This window comes from Misgurnus anguillicaudatus, unplaced genomic scaffold (genome assembly GCF_027580225.2).
Source record: "Misgurnus anguillicaudatus unplaced genomic scaffold, ASM2758022v2 HiC_scaffold_33, whole genome shotgun sequence".
Classification (NCBI taxonomy): Eukaryota; Metazoa; Chordata; class Actinopteri; order Cypriniformes; family Cobitidae; genus Misgurnus; species Misgurnus anguillicaudatus.
Genome location: NW_027395283.1, coordinates 4,000,071 through 4,022,357, shown reverse-complemented (window position 1 = coordinate 4,022,357; position 22,287 = coordinate 4,000,071). Strand labels below are relative to the sequence as shown.

At 34.8% G+C, this 22,287-nt stretch overlaps 1 protein-coding gene across 1 annotated transcript; it reads left to right on the top strand.

Annotated features, from left to right (window-relative positions):
• Positions 1 to 5,354: 5,354 nt before the first annotated feature.
• On the top strand, positions 5,355 to 21,348 carry LOC141363293 (chloride channel protein 2-like). Its single transcript, XM_073865938.1, has 23 exons — positions 5,355 to 5,557; positions 7,269 to 7,416; positions 7,594 to 7,725; positions 7,803 to 7,931; positions 8,017 to 8,150; positions 8,246 to 8,323; positions 8,545 to 8,623; positions 9,084 to 9,209; positions 9,737 to 9,821; positions 10,997 to 11,098; positions 13,235 to 13,319; positions 13,435 to 13,590; positions 13,691 to 13,760; positions 13,849 to 13,959; positions 14,114 to 14,327; positions 14,406 to 14,539; positions 14,671 to 14,783; positions 14,877 to 14,982; positions 15,099 to 15,157; positions 15,766 to 15,804; positions 16,358 to 16,462; positions 16,569 to 16,655; positions 18,832 to 21,348. Exons 1-23 carry the CDS (start codon positions 5,516 to 5,518, stop codon positions 19,009 to 19,011), a joined length of 2,514 nt encoding a protein of 837 aa, XP_073722039.1. The 5' UTR covers positions 5,355 to 5,515; the 3' UTR covers positions 19,012 to 21,348.
• The last annotated feature ends 939 nt before the right edge of the window (positions 21,349 to 22,287 follow it).

The following is a 22,287-nucleotide window of genomic DNA, read 5'->3' as shown; positions in this document are numbered from 1 at the left end:
GGAACACCTGTGGCCGGTTGCATAAAACTTTAAGACTAGCTTTAAAAGTTAGTCATGATTTTTTTTCTTCAAGACAGATCATAACTGTTTCAAGTATGTTACATAGAAAGGTAGGTTAGTCTAATTTAAATCCAAATAATAAGACTGATTAGCCCTAACTAATTGCTAGATAGTCAGAATCATACTTAAGACGCAGTCTTAACGTCACGGCTATGTTTATGCAACCGGCCACTGTTTAATTTCTCATTAATGCAATTACTAATCAACCAATCACATGGCAGTTGCTTCAATTCTTCAATTTTAAAAAATATATTCATTTGAGCATTACGTTCTACAAATTGTATTTAGCATTATATTTCAAATATATTTTTGGCCAAATAAATGTTTTTTTTGTTTAAAAAAAATTGCTGCATGACCCTGCACACGTGGTTACAGGATCAGACACAGCTGGTAATAAAGTCACACCTGCAGGAATCACAGACATGTAAAGGTTAAAGGTCAGTGATGAGGTACACTTTGGGTTTTAATGTAGGACAACTGCAGAACATCCACAATAACTTTGTCCTTTAAAGCGAGAGCAGAAAATCTTTATAGAAATGGTAATGATTTCTCTTTTCCCAGCACCACTGGAGAAAACCTCATCACTGTTAAAGCAATCCTCAGTTTTACTTTGTTTTTCTCCATTGCACTCCAGCAGAATTGTGGTTTGAACCCATAGCCCATGTATTTACACACACACACACGCACACACACACACACACACACACACACACACACACACACACACACACACACACACACACACACACACACACACACTCACACACACACACACACACACACACACACACACACACACACACACACACACACACACACACACACACACACACACACACACGCACACACACACATCATGTTGTAACTTTACCATCTGGTAAGAGTGATCAGTGTTCATCGGTCGTCTTTCCATGGCAAATGTAAGTTTCTCCTCACAGACGCAGACTGAAGAGTTTTCTCAACATGCTTTTGGCTCACTCCAGGTGTCTCACTTAATGTTTTGTGTGTGAATTGCAGAAAACCACAGGAGAAACAAGCTCGACGTTTATTTTCCACCGCCGTCTGAATGAAACCAGCTAATAGATTTGAACAGAACACGTTGAAACTTCTCTCTGTGGTTTTCCATTCTGTTCTGTGATTCATCTCACACTGTAACATTAAATAAATGTGTTACTTCTCTTAATGCAAACTTACACTTATGAAAATGAACCACACACTTTTACCACAAAAATATGGCTACTACACTTTTACCACAAAAAAAACATGGTTAATTTTGTAAGGGTAAACTTGAAACTGTAGCCTATATCATTTTCTGAAGAAATCTGACATGCACAATACAGTGTTGTGGTTGTTAAAGGTGCCATAGAAACAGTTGCAGTTATGTTTTGCAGGTCCAAACTGAAAAAACACAAACTTATCACTCAGAAACGTCCATTAACAATCTCCAAACCGTTGATTATTTTTCAAAATCTGTATCTTCATCTGTTACAGACTCAAACATAAGATCTGTTTACACACACACAGAGAGCTACTGAAGGAGAAACAGCCAATCAGAGCAGACCTCAACATTATTATTCATGACACTTTCAAATAAGGTAATAACAGACCATTTCATTATAAAGGATAATCCTACGGTTGTAAAGGACATGTAAAACTGACTCGGGATCATTTTTGCACTTACTGTACAGTTTTTTTTATTCGCTTTGGTACTATTTTCACAAGTATGTGGTAAAACCTCACAACTGTTAGTACAAAACTCACAGCAAATCATCAAAAAGTCAGTTTTTTCAAACATGTAATCACATTTTCAATTGACTTAGTACAACACACAAAATTATACATTCACTATTCACCACACTTAATCATTGTGTCATCAAAGAAATACATTTCATTTGAAGTAATTGTCTTTCACAATGCAATGCTCACAATACTTTTGATATGCTTCTCATCTCATTTGCGTAAATACATTTGACCAGCACTAAATCCAACTGATCTTAATGGTTAATCACTGAACCATTTGGTAAACCTATATATTTTCATTTCAGCAATATACAGTATATGGATTTTAAGAACTACAGAAATAAAATGTGTGTTTGTACAAACATATAAATTATGTGTAACCACACATGATAAAATACTCTTTATTGCTAGTTGATTTTACATAGTGGTAACCACAGTTGGTCATTACAGTAGATATACTGTAAAAGTGGGGGTGTAAACACTGGCAATTTCTTTCAACATGGAGCAGGACAGACAGCAAGAAGATCTTGTGGACAAGGGATCCCTCAGGGAGGTGGGCATAGGCACCCACAGAGACCTCAAAGAGGTGGACAAAAATCTACGGCCAAATGCTCAAGACAGGCTTGATCCAAATTACAGTAATGTTATGTGTGCACTAAATGTTATGTTCTCATTCAGTTACATTACAGAAAGTATAGCTATGTTACAATTATATCTGAAAAATAAAAACTACTGTATTGTAATTTGCTCAAATGATTGTAGAGGATGTCTTCATTGATCCTTCACTTGATTACACATAGGATGGATATTTTGGAAATGATAGATTATGTAAGTAATGTAAGTGTATTGCCTAATATGAAACTGTGTAATATGTATTTTTTAGTACTGTAGCATATTAATTTCAGGACTTTTAAGTCTGATTTGAAACATGTATCTTTTAATGTTTGCTGTTGGATGAAGTGATTGTTAAAATTACTAAACTGAAAGAAGATCATACTGTTGTGTTTTGGTGATTAAACCAAATGTTCTCATTACATATTACAATAATCTTGTATTTGAAACAATGATAATGTGGACTGAAAACATGTGCAACTCACTGAAAGCATTAAATCAGGTTTTGAAAGAATGACTAGCTGTGTTACAAGTGTGATCAGTTTGGATTTTTGTACTAAGAGTTTTGAAAATGTACACCTTACTTGTGAAAATAGTACCAAAGCGAATAAAAAAACTGTAATAAAGTCACAAACCTTCATCAGAGACCAATTTAACAGATTTTTACAATGCATTCTTTGGCACCTTTAAAGTACACATGACTGGTTCCTCCTTTAATGTGTGTGTGATTTTTGTTTTAACACAGTTGAACAACAGCAGATCATTGAGTCACTTTGATTGTTTGTAATTTAGTAACACATTTATTTATATCAGGACACACAGACAGACAGCGCCATCTTCTGTCCACATGAGTAACTTTCTGTGATAAAGTTCTCACACAAGGACATCTACTTTCAAAAATCTTTTTTTTTGTCTGTTTTCTGAACAGATTGTTTAAACCTGTATATCAAGAGAGATGACGGAAAGTTTTCATAATAAATAAAACATCAACATGGACTCTAAAAATGTCTGGGTTATTTTTAAACCATGTTTGGTAAATATTGGAAAGAACACACCGAAGAGTTAAAATTTACCTAATGCTGGGTTGTTTTAACTCAACTGCTGGGTTATTTTATTGGATAGTTGAAAAACAACAACCCAACATTGGGTCATTTTTGACCCAGCATGTGTTCTGTATAATATTGATCCATTATGGGTTAAAAATAATCCAGACATTTTAAAAGTGTGTGTGTTCTTGTGACTGTGTGTGTTTGTGTAATAACAATGTGAGCTAAATGTATAACCTGATTACAGTAACACAGCACACATGATTCCCAAAGACCTGGAAATGTTTTTTACAAAAGGCATGAATTCTTTGAAGCGGTGGATGAATAAACAAACAGTGACACCATAAAAGCTATAAGAATCTCTCATGCATGTGTTAGTCTTTAGTGTTTCTCAATGCAGACCTGAAACCCACTTCATCTGAGACGACAATGTTCAGTCAGTTAATATAAAAAATAAACTAAATTAAATGAACAAATCCAAGGACATGATGTGTTTTTTATGTGTGCAGTAGTATGGGCTTATGCACTGAAAAAATTACTTTCTTACTTAAAAAAAATCTGCCAGGAGGGTAAGAAATTTGTTGTTCAAGAGTTTAAGATTTTTTTCTTACCCAATTTTTAAACAAGATTTTTGCTTGTATCAAGCACAAATTCATTTAAATTTATGTTGGTTTTTTTTGTCTAAAAACTAGACTTATTTTCTAAGGTCATTTTGCTTATCAAGAAAATGCATCTTGATTTAAGATATGCATTCTAGATATTTGTACTGAAAAAAAATATATTAGAATTTTTTTGCAGTGTAATCAATAATCTATATTTTGGGTTTTCAAGTTAAAACAGAAGTGAGATGTCTGGAGCAGGTCATGATATTCAGTTCTTCATCTGAGTAACTCTGTGTTCAACTCCTACAATATGTTGACCATCATAACAATCTCACTTTTTCTCAACAAAATGAACACATAATAATCTGTGTGTGTGTGTTTACCTCTACACAATGATTTGTAAAAAGACCACACTGCTTCACATCATTCTGAGCAATAAAAAGGTGATTTTCTCCTTGAAGTGTTTATGTGTTCGAGATGCCCTGACAATTCAGGTCAATTCTCATGAACTCACATTTAAATATTCATCCCAAAATATGATTTTATGGATTTTAACTGTTTCATGGGAAAGTGCAGCTTTATAGTTTCATCTGCCACACTTAAATTGTAAAAAGCATTACATTTGCACCTAAAAAAAAATTATATTGTGAGATTTACTTTAATAGCAGTAGTAAGAGTTCATCTTTATTTATTCTGTAATCTACACTGAAAAAAATGATTCATTCAATTTACTCAAATTTTTTAAGCTAAGTGGTCGCAATCAATTTATTTAAGCTAAATTTAAACAAAACAAAAATAGAAAAACAAAACAAAAATCTTTTAATGTAGATTAAATAAATTGAATGCAAAATTGAGTAAATTGAATGAATCATTTTATTCAGTGTAACACAAAGCATTAGCTCATGTTAAATGGTTAACTCACACACAATGTACACCATGTTGGATAAAAAAAAAAATATTCTAAAGTTGTGCCATAAGACGCCTGGCCTTTGTTTTGGTGTAATCAAATAGTTGTGAATGTACTACATGACCCACAATTACAGTAAAGTGACCATATAAAGTATGTGTACAGTACTCAACCAATCAGATTGCATCCTAGCACCCACAATGTCACTGAAGCCAATCACAATATTAAACTTGAAATGTCTTGAAGAAGAACTGTTTTCTTAACTTTGCTGTCATTTCTGAGTAGTTTAGCTCATTTCTTGTGTTCAGTGGGTGGAGAGTTTCTCGCTGTAGGTCCCGCCTTAAACTAAACTCAATACAAAACTTTCAATCATAAAATCTAATTCTGACATAGTGCTTCATCACTGATCATCATTACTGGAGTGATACCTCAAACTGTCTCATCTCTCCTGAATGCATTACGTCTGTGAGGTTAAGAGTGAGACTGTATGAGATGCAGAGAGAGTGAGGTGCAGTGAACAATAAGAGAGAGAGAGAGAGTTCAGAGTCATGGCTGCAGACAAAAGTGACCAGCAGTATGAACACACTTTGGTAAGTGTTTCTTTTCTTTATTTCAGTGTTTTATAGAAATATGAAATAATTCAGGGTAAAATATCACCCTGACAAATGTTCTTTCATTTAACCAAAGAAAATATTTGAAAACCAGATAACTGCAGTTAAAAAAAAAATCACAACATGTTTATTATTACGTTATCATGTTTTTAATGTGTTTTATTATGCTAATTAGATTTATTTATTTATTTATTTATTTATTTATTTTTGTTATAAAGGCTTAGATCAAAACTGCAGCTTGATTGCTATTAATTGGAATGCTGCACAATCAAAAAAAAAGATTTTTGAAACATTTTAATTAATTCTGGTTTTGGAACCAAACTCTTCATTTTATCACAAATTATTAAAAAAAGCAAAATAAGGATAATTAAAATAATAATAATAGAAGAAACCCATACAGCAAAAAAATAAATCTTTGGCCAAAAACACGTTTTAAATATATGCTAAATACATTTACATTTTGTAGAAAGTAAAGCTTAATCAAATATATTTTTGAATTTGAAAATTAATAATTCAATTTTCAAAATAATTAAAAAATATATATTGTAACAATGCTTTAAAATGTTTATTTTTTGATTTCACATTTTATTTTTTGATTTCACTTATTGATTTTAATCTTTGTCATGATCTTACTCAGTCAATTTTAAAGATATCAAGATTATATTTTCACAAAAGTAATCTTTGCATTATATAGTATGAGTTTATGTAGTAAATTATGTAAAAAACATTGGGTTTTCACAGACAGGGACACGTATGTTTTATTAAAACCAGCCTGATTATATAATATCCTATCTCTTTTTGGCTATATTATGGCACTAACTAGTACTCCAACTTTAAGCTTTCAATCCTTAAAAAACGAATCTATACAAACAGATTTAATGGCTTCTCTGAGGTAAAGTGATGTTTTTTTTATTTTTTTTGTGGGAGTAATTGTCAGACCTCAGTCAGTTACAATTCACATTTTTTTCCATAATATAAAATTACATTTTAATCTGTTTATTAAGCTTGATTGGATATCTATTTTTATTACAACCTTATTAAAATGTCCCCACAAAAGCCTTTGTTCGACTTCATGCGGCGCTGCAAGAACCGAGAGGCGGATGACGTCAAAGTTCCGCGAGAGTGATGTGAAAGCAGACTCCTCCGAAGGATTTCTCGACTCGCTCTCGCGGAACTTTGACGTCATGAAAGTGTTTGCTCCTCTTAAATAGCAAAAGCATTACACTAGCTGTATCTTCTCCAAATAAATACAATTAATTAAAAATACAAAATTCTAAAATATAAAATTAAATAAACACACTGCTACTCCGTCCACTTTCGGCTTCAGACACGTCATCATGACGTATAATAGTTCTGCGCTTCTGCAGCTTCACCAGGCTGCTGCCACCTGGTGGTGGTTGGTGAGAATATTACCCACTCACGCATGCGCAGAATGCACGCGTCTACTCTACAAAACTAACAAACTTTTATCATCTCTTGAAAATGTCGATGTACCGCTTTCCATATTTAAAGTTCATTATAAATATTAAAAACATTACTGTGAAATATACGTTTTTTTAAACACAGGTAAGCTGTGTGTATAACATCAGCACAGATGTGAAGAATTGTGTGTGATGTTGTTTATATCCATAGTAGTTTTGTAAAAGTATGATGAAGTTTTTATATGATTATGAATCTTTGTGTGTATCAGGAAGAGTCAGTCCCACTGCGAGAGAACGCGCGTCATCGACGCTACACATCTGAACGCGGCGCGTTGCCCAAAGACGAAGATGAGAAGGGACGAGGGGTCAAGCGTCCAAGTGAGTCATCAAATCCACAACAAATCAAGAGGGATCAAAGTGAGATTTTTGGGTGTTTTTCTTAAATGTATCTGTTTTATGTTGCATTAGTCAAAAACATTTTAAAGCAGACTGCACTGTTGATGTATTGTGAAGTGAAATGTATGTTTTTAACCCTATAAAGTATTCCAGGTGTGCAGTGGTGCATTATGGGTAACACCTGTTCTGTGTGTTTAGGGTGGGCAGCGTGCTGTCAGCGATTGTTCCTGTCATGGATCGGAGCAGAATGGATCTTTCTCATATTATTGGGAATTTTTCTTGCACTCCTAAGTTTTTTCATGGATATCTTCATCTTCCTCTTCACAGATGGTGAGTGTGCAAAATATTATTCATTAATGTTTTTGTATTTCATCAATTTTCTTTATACTGAGGTTCTCTCTCTCCAGCACACAGGTTTCTCTATCATGCTTCGGATAGTAATGTGATGTTGCAGTATTTGTCGTGGGTCGTATTTCCTTTACTTCTCATGCTTTTTGCGGCAGGATTCACACAGTTGTTTGCACCTCAAGCTGCTGGTGAGACACACATCACACACATCAGTCCTACACCTAATCTAAACCTGAAGACATGAGTCTTTATTCTCTTTTCATATCAATTTAGGGTCTGGTATTCCTGAAATTAAGACGATCTTAAGAGGTGTGATGTTAAAAGAATATCTCACATTTAAAACATTAATGACCAAAGTCATCAGTCTGGTCTGTGTCCTGGGAAGTGAATTGCCTGTAGGGAAAGAGGTAAACACACACACGCATACACATTTAGTAATGTACAGTAAGTCATCTTGTACATACAATAACTGGATAAATGTTTGTTTGTTTCTCTCTTGAAGGGTCCATTCGTGCACTTCGGTGCTATATGTGCTGCTGTTGTTTGTAAATTCATGTCTTTCTTCAGTGATATTTATAAGGTAAATCAAACACATTACTGTACATTACTGAGAACGGGTGTTGATTATTTTTCTGTAAAATACACACTTAAGCTATCAAATGTATTAAAATAACCATCAGAGCAATGTCTGTGGTAACCGTCCTTTGAATGATTTACTACTACCTTGGCTGTATTTTAGAAAGATTCAAGGGCCTGCCGATCAATTATTTCTTACATAATGTATATTGTGTTGTTGAACAGAATGAGGCCCGAAACCTGGAGATGCTCACCGCTGGTTGTGCGGTTGGGATCGGATGCTGCTTCGCTGCTCCTCTTGGAGGTGTGTTGACATTTCTGACAACATATAACCTCATTGATATGTTTGTCAGATGCTTTAAAGGTGCAGCGTGTAGATCTAGTGTTTGTAAATTGCAACCAACGGCTCAGTCCACAGCTCAACCCTTCCTTTTAAAACACATAGAGAAGCTACGGTAGCCGCCACAGGACAAACATGTTATTGTCTGAGACAACGTAGTGACAAAACACTTCTACTGTAGAAACATGACACGACTTTCATGTAAGGGGATCCACGGTGTATGGAGATAAAAACGTCTCATTCTAAGTTAATAAAAACAATACAGTTGATTATGTAAGGTCTTACACCACTGATAATATAGTTATGTAGATTATTTTGCAATTTTAATCACACTGCACTTTTAATCTGAATGGACATACAGTATGATTATACATTCTGGATTCATTTATGAAACAATTGTTGTGAGATGTGTTGTGTGTTTCAGGTGTGTTGTTCAGCGTTGAGGTCACCTCAATGTTTTTTGTGGTAAGAAACTACTGGCGAGGGATGATGTCTGCAACATTCGGTATCCTTATCTTCAGACTGCTGGTGGTGTGGAAGAAAGAAGAAGGTTTGGATTCATCAAATAAGTTATATTTAGGGCTGTCACGATTATGAAATTTGGCTGAGGGTTAATTGTCTAATTAATTATGATGATTATGACGATTGATTGCTTGTTTTAGGGCTTTGACAATTTTTTTCTTTTTTTATGAAATAATTTTCACGTATTGTTGTGATTATAATTATAAATCTATAATTCTTTTATAAATTATAATTATATAAATCTATATAATTAAATTAAATATTTTGCAAGGTTTATCTGGCAGTAAATATTAATACAGATAACAGATATTTAAAAGTAATCTGATACGGTCTCATTTATACAGGCGCTGTAGCTCCCCCTTGTGTTTTTAGAGAGATGTGCAATCATTGCGGTGATCTGAAATCATCGCGATGAGGTCAAACAATCGCGATGAAATGATTATTTAATCATTGTGACAGCTCTAGTTATGTTACAGTGACTTTTACCATAGTTATGTAAACTGTTTGAACACTTTAATATATTTGTCACTGCATCTCTCTCTCTCTCTCTCTCAGAGACCATCATGGCTCTTTTTCCAACAACCTTCAGGCTTGATCATCCTTTTGACCTGCAGGAACTTCCAGTCTTCATCGCTATGGGGTGAGTTCATCAGTTTCTTAATCAGCATTAAGATTTCACATTAAATTCACAAGTGAATGTGTAGATACCATAGGGCAGTACGACTACTATTCTTCGGGGCCAGATTTTAAAAGTCTAAATATGATGCGGGCCAAACTTTTACCCCTATTTTTACCTTTTATAATTTTTTTACTTTTACCTTTTAGGCCTATGCACATTATTATTATATGTGTTATAATGTATGTTGTTTTTGTTACTTTTTGTACTAGGTCATATATTAAAAAACATGCATTTTCCAAAAAGATTCTTGTATCCAGTATTTTGCCTTTACTGAAACAATTGCAGTTTAACATTGCAAGAGCCAAATGATAATAGTTCAACTATGAACATTGCACAATTTTTTTATTTATTTATAATGGTTAACTTTCATAAATTGTTATATTTCAAGTATTCACAACATATAGTCAGTCTTCTCCTAATGACTAAAACTGCACTTCATGTTTTCTTTTTAATATTTTAAAGATATATAGGCCAAACTGTCTTTCCATTGTACACTACATTCGGACACAACTGGCTGAGTTCGCCCCCTAGTGGCAGTTGTAATGAAACTTCAGTTTAATTATAAATCCGTGTCAACATGGGAGAGAAGCTCATTCCAGCGCAAGAGCCTTTAATCTACCAATATATTTATACTTAAAATGTACTTTTCAGGAATCAATCGTTTTTTAAGGATTCAAGTGTTACTGATAAAGCTAAACAAAAAATAATTTTCACATTGCACACATTGTTTTGATTAAAACACACTGAAATACATCACTTCCGGTCGGGATGTCACATGCGTTATAGTCACACAGTTTAATTTTTTATGCATTCAAAGCTCAAATTGAATCAGAAAATAATGCACCCACTGATGGTTGACACCCTCGCAGCCCCTTTCCGACTCTCCTTTCGATTTATTGGCCGTCATTTGTCGTGTACAGTAGAAAGTTGGCTTTAAAGTCACCAAGCATTTCAATGGTCCTGTTGTGTAAGAAATTGTGTTTTAAAGTACAGCAGTCCTATGTTGTCTCTTTAATCAATGTCTTTTACTGCATTCATTTAAAGGAGAAGTGAAACATTTCAGCTCAGAAAATATCTAATTCAAGTGAACACACACACACAACTTTAACAACAGATGTCTCTCTTTCTCTCTGCAGAATAGTTTGTGGGTTTGGTGGAGCTCTCTTTGTCTATTTGAATGGACAGATTACTCGATTTGTGAAGAAACAGAAAGCGATGAACAACTTCCTTATATCAAAGTTAGTGTTGTTAGTCCTGTATGTGTGTATTTGTTTCATGTCATGCCAACATAAGGGAAATGTTGTAAGGGGAAATCTTCTTTTGGGGCGTACACACCAATTCAACGTTTTGAACAAGTAGAACAAAGTCAATGCAAAGGTGCAAATAGATGTAAACTTGTGCGGGGGTAATGCAAATGGCCGAATTGGGCAGCATGAATTGGGCGGCACGATTGTTGTGAAAACACATAGGCTTTTCACCTCAGACGTGGCGTTGCGCAAGATGAAAATATTCAACTGAAGCAGAAAAAATTTGCATGACAGAAAAAGTAAATCCTGCGAGTAAGCTAGATTGAAGAACATGATGCTTTGTGTTTGGTGTGTATGCAGCATAAAATGCATTTATTTTAACGTTCACATTAAAGCTGCTATCTTTAAAAAAAATCAGACATTGAGCAACTACATGTCTCTTTTCAACAGTCTCTTTATTTTACCCTAAAGTGTTATGGGGTGTACACACAAAACGTGAATTCAAGGATTTGCACGAGTAGATTTCATACATAGTCAATGCAAAGACGCTAATAGACGCAAACTAGCACGGGGCGATGGGAATAAAGGCCTCGTTATACTTCAGCACAGGTTGTATGGTGTAGCCTCGATGCCATAGATGCACATCAGCCTACACACAGCCTATGCATAGCCTACGCATAGCCTACGCACAGCCTATGCTCAGCTTACGCACAGCCTACACAACAGCCTATGCTCAGCCTACGCATAGCCTACGCACAGCCTATGCTCAGCCTACGCATAGCCTACACACAGCCTACGCAACAGCCTATGCTCAGCCTACGCATAGCCTACGCACAGCCTATGGAACAGCCTGTGCATAGCCTACGCACAGCCTACGCAACAGCCTATGCTCAGCCTACACATAACCTACGCACAGCCTACACAACAGCCTACGCTCAGCCTACGCATAGCCTACGCACAGCCTATGGAACAGCCAATGCTCAGCCTATGCATAGCCTACGCACAGCCTACGCAACAGCCTATGCTCAGCCTACGCATAGCCTACGCACAGCCTACGCAACAACCTATGCTCAGCCTACGCACAGCCTACGCAACAGCCTATGCTCAGCCTACGCAACAGCCTATGCTCAGCCTATGCACAGCCTATGGAACAGCCAATGCTCAGCCTATGCATAGCATACGCACAGCCTACGCAACAGCCTATGCTCAGCCTATGCATAGCCTACGCACAGCCTACGCACAGCCTACGCAACAGCCTATGCAACAGCCTATGCTCAGCCTACGCACAGCCTACGCAACAGCCTATGATCAGCCTACGCACAGCCTATGGAACAGCCAATGCTCAGCCTATGCATAGCGTACGCACAGCCTACGCAACAGCCTATGCTCAGCCTATGCATAGCCTACGCACAGCCTACGCAACAGCCTATGCAACAGCCTATGCTCAGCCTACGCACAGCCTACGTAACAGCCTATGCTCAGCCTATGCATAGCCTACGCACAGCCTACGCAACAGCCTATGCAACAGCCTATGCTCAGCCTACGCACAGCCTACGTAACAGCCTATGATCAGCCTACGCACAGCCTATGGAACAGCCAATGCTCAGCCTATGCATAGCCTACGCAACAGCCTATGCAACAGCCTATGCTCAGCCTACGCATAGCCTACAGCGTAAAACCATGCACAACTATAAAGCCTGCTTAACGTAAATTGTGAAAAACGCGCACTATTCACCTCAAACGTGTCTTCATGCAAATTGAAAAATTTCAACTCAAGCAAAATATTTGCATGACACAAAGATAAATCCTACGAGTAATCTAGAGAGGGGAATGCGATGTTTCACATTTGGTGTGTACGCAACATAAGTTTGACATCATTTGACTTGTAAACATAAGTACATATAGTAAAATGTGCTGAATGTTTTAAACAGAGATAGAAAATATAGATTGTTAAAGTTACAGCTTGCAAAATGAATGATCATTATAATTTGAAGATTTGGTATGTTGGGCTTCAATGATAAATAATGCAATGATTATAATGAGCTCTATATGAGATGATATGTTTTTATTTACACAGATAGGTAGATAAACATGTGAATGTGTGTTTGTATGTCTCTTTGTGTATAGCTGTTTCGTGTACTCTGGTCTGGTGTCAGTGTTTATATCAACACTTACGTTCCCTCCGGGCTTTGGACAATTCATGGCTGGACAGGTAACACACACACTTAATAAAACACACACACACACACACACACACACACACACACACACACATTAAATCACTTATTTAATCGTTTCATCTTATCTGTGACATCATTTCCTCATAGCTTACACAAAAGGACTCCTTGATTTCATTTTTTGACAATCGCACCTGGTCAAGAGATGGGATTGTAGAAGACTTTGATCAAGACGATCATTTATTTGCCTGGAAACATCCACAGGCCAATGTCTTTGTAGTCCTGTCTGTGTTTGTCTTCATGAAGGTAAACACACACACACACATACACAAACGCACACACACACACACACACACACTCACTGAACATGTTTATTGTGTGTGTTTGTGTCTGTATTGTTGTGTAGTTCTGGATGTCAGCTCTCTCCATAACACTTCCTATACCATGCGGTTCATTTGTACCCGTGTTTGTTATTGGTAAGTGTGTGTTGTTGTCTCATGAGATCAGTAACCATTACACGTATCATCTGATGTGTTGAAGTGTGTGTTTGTGTTTATGTGTCAGGTGCTGCATTCGGACGTTTGGTTGGTGAAGGTATGGCCACTTTATTTCCGGATGGCATTGAAACAGATGAAGTGTATCACCCTGTCGTCCCTGGAGCTTACGCTGTCGTGGGTGAGAAACGCACAAACATTCAGAAAGTAAATTCACACTTTCTGTAAGAAGATCAGATGTGTATGATGAGTTCACATATTCACATGCACACAAGCATTCATCAGTTTTATGTTGATAAGCATTGAGTTGATTTGTCTGTTGTGTTTGTTTGTAGCCGCAGCGGCGTTGACGGCAGGAATCACTCATACGATCTCCACCGCGGTCATCATGATTGAGTTAACAGGACAGATCAGATACGGTCTGCCCATCCTCGCCGCTGTCATTATCTCCAACATCATCGCACAGAATCTTCAGCCGTCCATCTACGACTCCATCATTCGCATTAAAAAACTGCCGTACCTGCCTGAGATGGGCTGGGGTCACCAAGAGTGAGACTCAAAACATTTCATGTATTAATCCATCACTGTCATAAAAGATGTTTCATTTGTAACTTTTGCTCTCTCTAGCAAGTATAATATCCATGTGGAGGACTTCATGGTGAGAGATGTTCAATATATCAGTCTGAAGTCCACCTACAAAGATCTGCTCAAGATCCTCCGCATGACAAAACTCAAGAAGCTGCCGCTGGTGAAGTCTGCAGGTACACACACAAATGCACACACACACTCATGCACGCACACTAAAATGATGCTGACATATTTGCCCTGCTACCAGTCAGGCGCTTTATTGTTTTTAAGAACTTTGTCAATCCATGTTTTCTTCTCATTTTAGAGTCGATGATCTTGTTGGGATCTGTTGAGCGTGCTCAGTTATGTTCGCTCATAAAGCAGCGTGTGCAGGAGCTGCGAGAGCGTGTCGAGGGACGGTATGAAGTTCACTTCCAGGTCAGGCACACAACATCAATCTTCACATTACAACACAACGTTTGTTGTTAAAGAGCCTGCAGTGTAACACTGTGTTGTGTGTGTGTGTTGTAGAGGTCTACAGATGAATCCTCTGCTGCTGCTTCTGCTGATCCTGTTTCTCCTAAAACAGCACTGAGGAGATCATCTGACACTGAGGAAACAACTGATACGCCAACAAGTAATCATACAAACACGTGTTGTTCATTCTTTATTTATTATATCAATACCCAAAGCAGTGTACAGGTTTTACTATAGTAAACATGGTATTATAAGTGTGTGAGTTTTCTCTTTCAGAGTCCAGCAGCATCTTGAAGAATCTGTTGTTTGGTGATGCTCAGGCGGTCATGATAGAGGTCATCATTTAAATCATCTACACACATACTGTATGTTTAACTTTATTAATGACGTCATCTCAGATCAGTGAAGCATCTGCATGACATTACATATAAAGACAAACATGTCGACTTTTATTGAGTAAAGAGAATTGATTGAAGTATGCACTGATATCTGATATTTATTTGTATTAAAATATCAGCCAATGAATGAGTATCTTTTAATTCATGTGGATTAGGGCTGCATAATGATTAATGGCAACTAATCATTTGCATAATAAAAGTTTTTGTTTACATAATATATGTGTTTGTATTGTGTATAGTAATTCTGTAAAAATAAATACACACACATGCATGAATATGTTTAAAAAAAATAAAAAGTGTATATACATTTTCACATTTATATATGATTTATATTATATATAAATAATACATACTTAATACTAAAATATATTTTTTGCTTAAAGTTATACATGCATGTGTGTGTATTTATATATACATAACTATTATACAAACACATATGATGTAAACAAAAACTTTTATAATGCAACGATTAGTTGTGATTAATCGTTATGCAGCCCTAGTTTGTATTTGTGTGTGTTGTGATATTTACTCTTTTCTCTCTCCAGGATGACGGGGATGTAGATGGTGAAAGGATACTTCGAGAGGTAAGAAATATAAAACACACACATGCATTTACTTCAGTATTTAAAGATTGATTTATTATTTTAGATAGTTGGAAGCATGCACGTCTGTAATGATAAAATCGTAATAAGGGTTACAGGTTTAACATAACACATAATGAGGGAGAGACAGTGCAGAAATAGACAAAAAATATATATTTGCATGATTAAGATATCATATATAATCATATTAGCCATTTTAATGCCTACTTTAATAACAGAAAGTAGCTGACATATTTAGATTCATTTTCTATCTGGGGCTTAGTTTAAGTATATTTCAAACCAGCATCTTAAAACATCCATTATATGTACCCAAAATGGTTCAATATGACTTTATTCCCATATAAAGTAAAAAAAATCCAGATTGCATTTTCAACATAAATGATAATTTATTAGTTTTTTTCATATAAATCTGTTTCTATCCTCACACACAAATTTCTGGACATTTCTACATTTTCATTATCGTTTGTTTGTTAAATCATCTAAACTGCTGCTGATGCTGTAACTGAGAGTCATGTATGATTAAATGTGAATGCAGATTAAGGAGTGGGAGGAGCAACAGCTTGACGAGCAGGTGAACTTTAATAACTGTAAGATTGACCCCGCCCCCTTCCAGCTGGTGGAGAGAACCTCACTACACAAGGTGTGTGTGTTTTGTTTAGTTCATTTATCAGTTAATGTATTAGTAAATGAGATTAGCGTTCTTAATGTAAGATGATTAATTTTATGTGTTTGAATATCTCTGACAGACACACACCATGTTCTCTGTGCTGAGTCTGAATCACGCATACGTCACCAGTATCGGACGACTTATTGGGGTTGTTTCACTGAGAGAGGTCAGAAATCACCAAGAAAACATAAGAATAAAATTGACTAGATTTTTGCTCATTTGTATATGGGAGGGACTTTTATTTGTTAAACTGGGGGTCATTCTTAACTCTGGCTACATGTGTTCAAGAGTTTACTCTGGGTTATTACTTATTTTTATTATTAATAATAATTATTATGATTATACATAGTATTATTAGTAATCAGCTTTTACTGTAGAGTTAAAATATTTATATTTATAAGAACAATAACTTGTAAAACTTTTATTTAAAACTATAAATTCTGAGACGTTTTCCTCTAAGGGTTAACCGTAGTGGGGATCTCAGTCTTTTTAACCTTAAGGCCCTCACTCACAAAAAAATATTGTTGGGATTAGCATAACTAAAAGATTTATATTTGTTATAAAAAAAATTGCCAAACAATAAGACATTTTTATTTTTAGTTGTTTTAGTCTTATTAAAGTCTTATGTTAATCATTTTTAGATATTTGAAGGCCTACAGGTTGTGTTTTGATCTGATGTTGTATGGTCTGCAAAATTGGGTATGCAGTATATGGACGTCACACTGTATTATTTATTAAAGTCGCTACCAGAACTATCAGAGCTTGAATGTAGGCGCACAGATCTGAAATGTAAAAATTCAAATTTAACTTCAATTTAACTTTAAATTCAAATTCTTTTGTCCACCGGAGTAACATTAAAGTATTGGATGCCATAACAAAGACATCTATTAATATAAAATTTGAAATACACATCTGAAATACACATTTGTATCTAAAATAAAACTGACAGGAGATCAAGTGAGTGACGTTTAGACTTTTCATTACGCTTACATTAGGCATTAAGCAGACCTTTTCTTATAGAGATTTAAGAAGTGAGGTAGGAAAGCGTGAAGATTTATCATTATGTGAATATTCTTTATTTGTGTAGGAAAAAAATAAGTATCTATAATATCCTTTATATAATAATAATAATATAGAAAATGTATATAATAATATATAATATAGGAAATATTATAATATAATAATGTAAATGTTATATATCAACATTATTATATACATTATAATTATATCCTACTATTTTATTATAGCTTATGTAATTATTGCGTATGATTGCTTTTTGTTGTCCTTAAATTTTGTCATGCATTTAGAAGAAATTTTTATACAAACGTTTTTTTTTTGTAATCATGATTTGTTCATGAAAATGTCTGTACGCTACGGAGCCTCTAAGGGGACATTGGGCAACAATTAAATAGAGTTTAGTGTCGCGTGCACACGTGAAACGTTCGCGTTTAGTTTCGCATGCTCACGTGAAACTATCACGAGCGCACGTGAAACTACCGTGTTTAGTTTCACGTGCTCACTTGAAACTTTCGCGTGCACACATGAAACTTTTGCTTTCACGTGCGAACGCGATATTTTCGTGTGCGCACATTTAGTTTCACATGCGCAAGCAAAACTAAACTTAAAAACAAATTCTGAAGGTTTAGCGTGAGCACATGAAACTAAACTTTAGATTATTTTACTCCAATGTCACCTTAGGGGCTCGGTATGAGACCCATTGTGCTTCAACTTACAATAAACAATTATAATAAATCATGTCTTTAATAAACACATCAACATTCACAATGATGCAAAAAAGTGCAATAAATACCTTTGCTGTTCTTACCTGCATGACTCACAACTCTTTTTATGTTTTGTGATAGTTGTTCATGAGTTTTATCTGAACCATTAAACTGCCCATTGATCTGTCGGCTTCCAGCACATTCTTTGCTTTTCCAGCATCTTCATATTTGAACCTTTTCCAATGACTGTATAATGTTGAGGACAAATGATTGACTCATACACAACTATTACAAAACAAAAACAGGGAAGTTATTTTTTCCACATCTCTGTAAATGTTTAATGGGATGTGTTGAATAAAGACATTATAGATTATAACTGTTTGCAAGTTTAGTATTGTGTTGGTGTATAAACATTAATGAAATAATAATGACAATATGTGTGTTAGGGCCAAGAGGGTCTACTGTATATTAAAGGCATTAATACAATTGTGTGGGGAAAACTAGGTTTGAAAAAAAAATTTTGGGGTGCCAAAACTAATCTTGCATACCCCTCAACAAATGCCTGAGGTGTACTGTGTGTGTTTTATTATTTGTATTATTTCCCTTTCATTTGTGTTGTAGATGCGTAAAGCGATCGAAGGCTCATTAACAGACGAGGGCTTGAAGTTGCGTCCTGTACTGATCAGTTTTCAGGATTATGGGACTGGCGCTAACAACTTCATTACAGAGAAAACTAAAGTCCAAAAACTGCTGGATCCTGACGTCAACCTGACACAACAACCAAACACCTCAGATCAATGATGTCACTCACACATGACGGCCTCTGTTTATTGGCTGGATTATGAGGTCTTAAAGCTCCACCCCTTTTTTTGGTTTTATTCTGAGGGGAGGAATAAAAAGTTGAGATTGATATCCTGAGTTTAAATCCACTTGTGTGTTAAAGTATACTTGAGCCGTCTCTCACAGAGAATACAGTACATTTTTTTTCTTTTTCAGAATTACTTCAGAAGGTTTTGGTAGTTGTTTATGTAAGGAAAAAATTGATGACGTGACTTTAAATTATTCAAAAAATAATAGGTTGTAATGCGATGCGTAAGAGAATGCGCTTACATCGCGAGTGTGCATTATTTTTGAATAATTCAAAGGACAATTATTCCTCTTATACCACGATTACCACAAAATCGATATGGTGGTAATTTAAAGACATTTGACACATCAGGTGTGCGTATTACAGAAAAATAATTAACACCCATGAAACATTTCTCAACCAATCAGAATAAAGCATTCAACAGGCCCGTAGCATAAGTACAATGTGGTCAATGTGTGACAGTGATTTGATATAATTCGAAATATTCATCTTTGGAAACTTGCACACACTAAGATAAATTTTAAACCCACCCCATACAAAACATATATTTTCTGATATAATTTTAAATATATTTTAAAATATTCCAAAAATACAAAAAATTAAATACATTTTTAAATATATATTTTGAAGAAATTTATTTTTCACCAATATATTTTTTGGCAATTCCTTGATGTATTTTAAGAATAAATATATTTTAACGAATTTGTTTTAACATCACATTGACAGAAAAACTTTCTGTAAACATAACATTAAATTTAAACTGCTCGACTGCAAAATTAAACATATATTTTATACAAACGCATACATTTTTTACAAACTTTTATATTTTGTCAATGAAAAATATATTTTTGTCATATTGAAAAAATAGAAATTTATTTGTTGCCCCTGAAATACATTTTGAAATATATTCATACATGAAAGTTAAAAACTTAATATATTTACACATTCAAAAATATATTTAATTAAGCTTTAGCCTACTTTCTACAAAATGTATTTAGCATATATTTAAAATATATTTTTGGCCAGAAAAATTTATTTTTTGCTGTATGGGACACAATAGCATTCCTCTTATTCAAATATAAACATGTTGATGTGGATGTAAAACTCTTTAATAACCACTAATGTTTTAGATGTTGAGAAATCGAAACATTGATGTTTCCTGTCCACGGTTTTCAAGTGAAGTTCATTTTCATGACTTTCTCTTTAGTGAATATAAGCAAAAAGAAACTCTTCACAGTAATGTAGTTTCATATCCTTTTAGGGTTTTTTTTTGTTTTACGTCACTGTAAAAATTAAAGTAAAAACCACCTGAATTGTTGACATAACTTATAAAATCAAGTAGAAATTGTTTAACTTAATTTTTTAGTTAAAGTAACATACAAATTGATGTTGATTTGACAAAAATGCTGCATATTTTTACAATGTGTGTTCTTCTTTTGATTTGGTGCTAACAAACCTCAGACTGAAGGGGGCGATAGAGGTACCCTCAAATGCCATTAAACCAGATGTGTTTGTCTTATTTCAGCTATTTTATATGATTGGTTAAAACATTAAATAAGCAATAATGTGTGCATTTGCCGAATAGTCCGTTTATACTTCCATTTTACTTTAAAACGTAAAACAAGATTTTTGTGGCTTTTTGTAAAATGCTGTAATGTCTCAATGAAGTACATACACAACTGAACGATAAACTTCATCTCTTTATTGTGTTGATTTAACAAAAATCTAAATATGATTATAATAAAACCTAAATGCAGGTTATATGGACATCAAACCAAACCATTTGTGGAGATAGAGAGATAATGGATTCACAATAACAATTGATTAATCATTAATGAATGATAATATCTACAGTATTTCAGGACAACAATGTGTGTACTGTAAACCGTGTGTGTGTGTGTGATGAGGGTGGCTGATGTTTTTCTAAAAATACTACACACAAAATAAATAAATTCTTTGAAAATAAGAAGGCCATGACATTCACATAGCCATCATCTCAACACTGTGACACACACACAGGTTTATACTTCACTAGAGGTCAGAGTGTGATGTCAGAGGTCAAAGTTCAGAGAGATCAAAGCTTCAAATCATCAGAAATCTTAACTTTGTGTTTATTGATTGACTGCAGTGTTACACTTGAGATGTTATTCATGGCATTAAAGCCATAAAAACACAATTCAGATCAATGAAATCAACTGATATAATCTCTTAAAGATCTGCTAGGATTAATCTTTGTGCTGATTTATAGTATTGTTCATTAATAAAAATGTAGGCTGATATTTGTCTTCTCTGTAGTTTCTGACTGGATTGATATTTGTGCTTGTTATATATTTATATATGGGCGATTATGAAAAGTGTCAACACTGTCAACAGGTGAAATGAGCTAATCCAATCAAGTTTGAAAATAGATGCATTTTACTGCGCAGCATTTTGATTGGTCAATCTATCAATCAGACTAAGAAATCAACATTTTCTTATTTTATTTTAAGCAATTGGAAATTGAGGGGGCCGGACATGTAAATGAGGGGCGGGGCCCACCCGGGCCTCCTCGTGGCTACGCCTCTGCACTGTAAAAAATACTTTGCTGCCTTAAAATGTTTTGTTGAATCAACTCGGATTTACGAGTAATTTCAACTTACTATTATTTATCTTGACTAGAGATGAGTTGTTATAACTACAGGTGAGTTGTTATAACTTATAAAATTAAGTTGACTTTTCTCAGCTATATTTTATAAGTTGTGACAACTCATCTTTGTTGACATAACTTGTAAATCTAAGTTGATTTAACAAAACATTTTAAGGCAGCAAAGTATTTTTTAAAGTGTGGTTCTTGTGCAGTGATAAATAATTTCCCTTATTCACATTTGAAATGATGGTGATGATTGTTTTGTTTTGATGAAGTGACGTCAGTCAGTGTCTTCTCAGAAATTTCTAGAACTGGTTTCTTTATGAGGTTATGATAATCATTAACCATCTGTCACAGGTTATTAGAGGAACATCAACAACTCAAGATGTTTGTGGTTGAAAAGAGCAGGACACACACACACACAAACACAATTGAATTAGGTGGTTAAGACTTTTACTATGTTTGTGGGGACATTGGGATCCCACAATGTATATTTTCAAAGCATTCAAACACTAATAAAATTGTAAAGAATAATAATAATTGATTATTCATAAAACACACACACACACACATACATCTGAAC

What these genes read in the sequence shown, in the direction of transcription:
- LOC141363293 (XM_073865938.1), top strand. Translation starts at nt 5,516, where the DNA reads ATGGCTGCAGACAAAAGTGACCAGCAGTATGAACACACTTTG. An exon ending in AGCAGTATGAACACACTTTG is followed by an intron (nt 5,558 to 7,268) that starts GTAAGTGTTTCT and finishes TGTGTGTATCAG; the next exon opens with GAAGAGTCAGTCCCACTGCG. An exon ending in GGTATGAAGTTCACTTCCAG is followed by an intron (nt 14,784 to 14,876) that starts GTCAGGCACACA and finishes TGTGTGTTGTAG; the next exon opens with AGGTCTACAGATGAATCCTC.